The 4,090-nt window shown below is 42.1% G+C and overlaps 1 protein-coding gene across 1 annotated transcript; it reads right to left on the reverse strand.

Moving 5' to 3' along the window:
* Positions 1-1,515: 1,515 nt before the first annotated feature.
* LOC107299834 (gap junction beta-5 protein-like) lies at positions 1,516-2,462 on the reverse strand. The gene has a single exon (XM_015829177.1). The coding sequence runs from the start codon at positions 2,450-2,452 to the stop codon at positions 1,601-1,603; it is 852 nt and encodes a 283-aa protein (XP_015684663.1). The 5' UTR covers positions 2,453-2,462; the 3' UTR covers positions 1,516-1,600.
* Between the last annotated feature and the right edge of the window lie 1,628 nt (positions 2,463-4,090).

Below are 4,090 nucleotides of genomic sequence, written 5' to 3' on the forward strand. Positions count from 1 at the left end.
TTTCTCCAAAACAAACAAACTGTTCCAGAAGTTTCTCTGGGCACCATAGTAATTGAGAAACAGAGAATTTAGGTCAGAGGTAAACAGTTTCTCAATAGTCTATTAGATCATAAGTGGAGAAATGAATCAGAAAACATGTGCTGTATAATTAATAGCAACCAACCCATCAATAGCACGTAATTAATTACTGGAGTGTGCCAATGCAGAGGAGGGGTTTGCCGTGGCTTGTAGAGTTTCAGCCAAACTAAGCAAGAAAATCAGGACTTAAAACAGAGATGATCAGTTGGCATTGAGGTGTGGAACTTACACAAGGATGTAATAGATTGTTGTTATATTTCTTGCCTATTGTCTGCCCAGCGCCAATCTCCTAATCCAGAAAGCATAACAGAAAGAAAATGAGGAATCAAAATTAATGGTTTGTTATGCCAATAATCTTAAAGTTTAACCCTGTAATCTCCAAATATAGTCGGTGAAGACACCTATGTAATTTTGGGGAATTGCTTCCAGTAAACCAAGAGAAAAGGGAGCTACAGGTTAAGTGATCTCATTGATATCCGACGGATTTTTATTATCCAAAATTTGATTTTCAGTTATTAAGAATATGCATTGTTTTATGCCTAGATTCACTCTTGACATCCCATAGACCATCAAGCTGAATGTCAGTAATGATGGCAGACCACCAAACCATACGGATCATCTTCTTTGCCATTCCTGGCTCCTGCAAGTGAAAGCTCATATTTTTCAAGCTAGGAACTGCACTACTTCATCAGGGCTAGGACACAGTGCTAGCCTTTCCTTCATCAGCTATCACGTCTTCAGTTTTATTTTACAATTCCAAGTTCTCTTGACTGGAAAAGCATCTCAATACCAGTTTCACCAAATACGGCCTTGATAGTGAGATAATTATAAAAAAATGAATTGGGTTAGAAAGTAAATAAAGAACAATGTGTTGTTGACAAGTAGCTTAGGTCAGGGGTAGGCAACCTTGACTCTTTTATGACTCGTGGACTTCAACTCCCAGAGCTATGCTGGCTCAGGAATTCTGGGAGTTGAAGTCCACGAGTCATAAAAAGAGCCAAGGTTGCCTACCCCTGGCTTAGGTGCATTCAGTTAAAAGAATAAGAACAAATAAATATGGCAGTTGAAGATCTGGAAAAAAGAGCTGTGCTTGGATAGAAGAACCACCAACCCCATGCAGAAGAGTCACTGGAATGACACTGGAATTCTTAGGTTTCCAGAGCTACAATGTTTTTGAGTTGAGGAAGTTTGGAGTTTGGATAGGGAAGAAAACACTAAACTCATGAGTACAAGTGTTGTGGTTAAAAAAAAACCCAGAAAGGTAGATGGGAATGTAATGGACCACCCTGAAGAAGGCCATGGCTGCTTGGTTGGAGCATAAACCAGGAGTGGATTACATGGCAAAATACAGTAGCTACTGATACCTGAACAAACAGAGCTAGACGAATGTTCTTTTTTCCTAATCTCCTATAACTTCCACCATTTCTCACACTTCTCATGTTTCCAGCTTAGCAGAAATCGTTGGAATCGGAGCGAAGCAATATGGATCGTGTCCAAGCTCTTCTTTTTCATGGGTGTATGTTTATTCCAGCTTCCCAAGTTTTGAAGGCTCTCCACATTGGGAGCTGCTTATGAGAGGTGAAGTGACTGGCTTATAATCTGCCCCATGAAAAATCTGCCCGTCTATTTCAGTGGTGTCCTGTTTACTTGGGGACAGGGAGCAATGGTCTCTTTTGAGAAAGTGCACTTCTCCACTCTCTATTCGGTGACTTCCACTTTGCTCCTGAAGGCTCTCCTTACATCTTTTCCCAATGAGATAGAAAGCTTCCAGGAGGCTAAGTAGGACACAAACACAGGCAGTGATGATCATGAACAGAGTGAAGATGTTCTTCTCTGTTGGCCTGGCTATGTAGCAGTCAACTAGGTTAGGGCAAGGTGAGTGAGAGCATTTGACTAGAGTAGGAAGCTTGTAGTTTGGGTACACGTGGTAAAAGATAAACAGGAACACAATGTCCACCGCAGCTTTGAAGAGAAGACTGAAGAGATAGGTCCACCATAACCCTCCACGCTTCTTGCCGGGGGGATAACGTGGTTTGAAGGTATTCCCACTTTTCTGTAAACGTTTCTTGAGTTTGGCTTGCCGGTAGGCTACATGCATCACAACCAACAGGGAAGGACAGGTGACAAGGATCAGTTGCAGGGCCCAGAGTCGGATGTGAGAGATTGGAAAGTAAAGGTCATAGCAGACATTGGGACAACCTGGCTGCTCGGTGTTGCAGTCAAAGTCCTTATTGTCATCTCCCCAGACTTTCTCCGCTGCCACTAAGTAGACTAGAAGCCGAAAGATGAAGACAACCGAGAGCCAAATACGCCCAAACGCTGTGGAGTATTTGTTCACTCCCCCCAAGAGGTCTTCCAAACCAGACCAATTCATCTTGGTTAATTTCTTTTAGCAGAGTCTGGAAAGAGAAAGACAGTGCGATTAGAAAATTTTAATCTCATTGATAATTATCTAAGTTGGTTTCCTTGAATCACATGGTTGTTGAGTTTCAACTCTCATACTATATATAGCCACGGGAGTGGGGTTCAGGATGATTTTCTCTTCTTCATTCCCTTTTGCCCACCAACCTTTTTATTTGATAAGCTTGGTGTCTTGCTCACTCTAAGTCTACCAAATCTGATCATCCACCTTGAAGACAAATGAGATGAAAAAAAAAGAAGAAGCGATACTGCTAGAACTTTATTCCATTTAAAATTTGAATAGCTTACCCTTCTCCAGCTGAGTACCAACCATATTAGGGCTAGAAACCTAGAGGTCCATTTGGCCATGCTGGGAAAACCCTGGAAACTGCAAAACTAAACACGTCAACCAAGTGCTAGCTTGGAGAAGGTTGGTATTCAGGCCTCAAGAACTTGTCTTTTCAATGTTGCAGTTCCTTCAGAGAACGTTTGGGGTATCAACCCATCTTAACATATCTATTTACGGAGATCACTCTAACCCAATCTAACCCTCTCCTACTTTGGATGATATTGATATCACAACGCAAATCCTGAAGAAATATTTGGCGTTAACACATGGACTCATTCAAGACAACTGGTGCAATGGTGCATGGGAATGACCTCGGGAGTCAGGGCAACGAGATGGAGCCAGTGGATCAACCAAGGCTGGATAAAAGGCAGTGTAGCCTGCAGCAGGATTGTGGATGGGGCAAGAGGCTCAGGAGGCACCCCCCCTAGTTTCTTGGGCTGTAAAGGTGACTATGTGGAGGGGGAAAAAAAAGAGAGAAATGTACTTTCAGATTTGCTAGATTCTGATAATGAACCTTACAATAAAATAGAATTAGCAGCTCTGGTTGTGCTTCATGTCTGATCTACTTTGTAAGGCTGACAGCTACTGACTGGGATAAATTTGGAATTGGGAAAGTTTAGAAAACCTCATCCTGTTTATGGCCTGGGTTCAGTTTCCCTTTGGAACTGAATACAATTGCAGTAATATTGACTACTTTTGTTAACTAGCTATAATAATAATAATAATAATAATAATAATAATAATAATAATAATAATGATGATGATGATGATGATGATGATGATGATGATGATGATGATGATGATGATGATGATGATGATAAAGTTGGAAGGGACCTTGGAGGTCATCTAGTCCAACCCCCTGCTCAGGCAGGAAACCCTATGCCATTTCGGACAAATGGCTGTCCAGTCTCTTCTTAAAAACTTCCAGTGTTGGAGCATTCACCGCTTCTGGAGGCAGGTTGTTCCACTGGTTAATTGTTCTCACTGTCAGGAAGTTTCTCCTTAGTTCTAAGTTGCTTCTCTCCTTGATTAGTTTCCATCCGTTGCTTCTTGTCCTGCCTTCAGGCACTTTGGAGAATAGCTTGACTCCCTCTTCTTTGGAGCAGCCCCTAAGATATTGGAACACGGCTATCATGTCCCCCCTCGTCCTTCTCTTCGTTCTATTTCCCATTCCTCTTATTTTCAAGTCAAGCAAGCATGCAGACAAGCGGGCAGGCAATAAAGCAAGAGGGTAGATGGGCAGGCGGGTGGGTAAGCAGGCAG

Source organism: Protobothrops mucrosquamatus, unplaced genomic scaffold (assembly GCF_001527695.2).
Source record: "Protobothrops mucrosquamatus isolate PMUCROS unplaced genomic scaffold, P.Mucros_1.0 scaffold5546, whole genome shotgun sequence".
Classification (NCBI taxonomy): Eukaryota; Metazoa; Chordata; class Lepidosauria; order Squamata; family Viperidae; genus Protobothrops; species Protobothrops mucrosquamatus.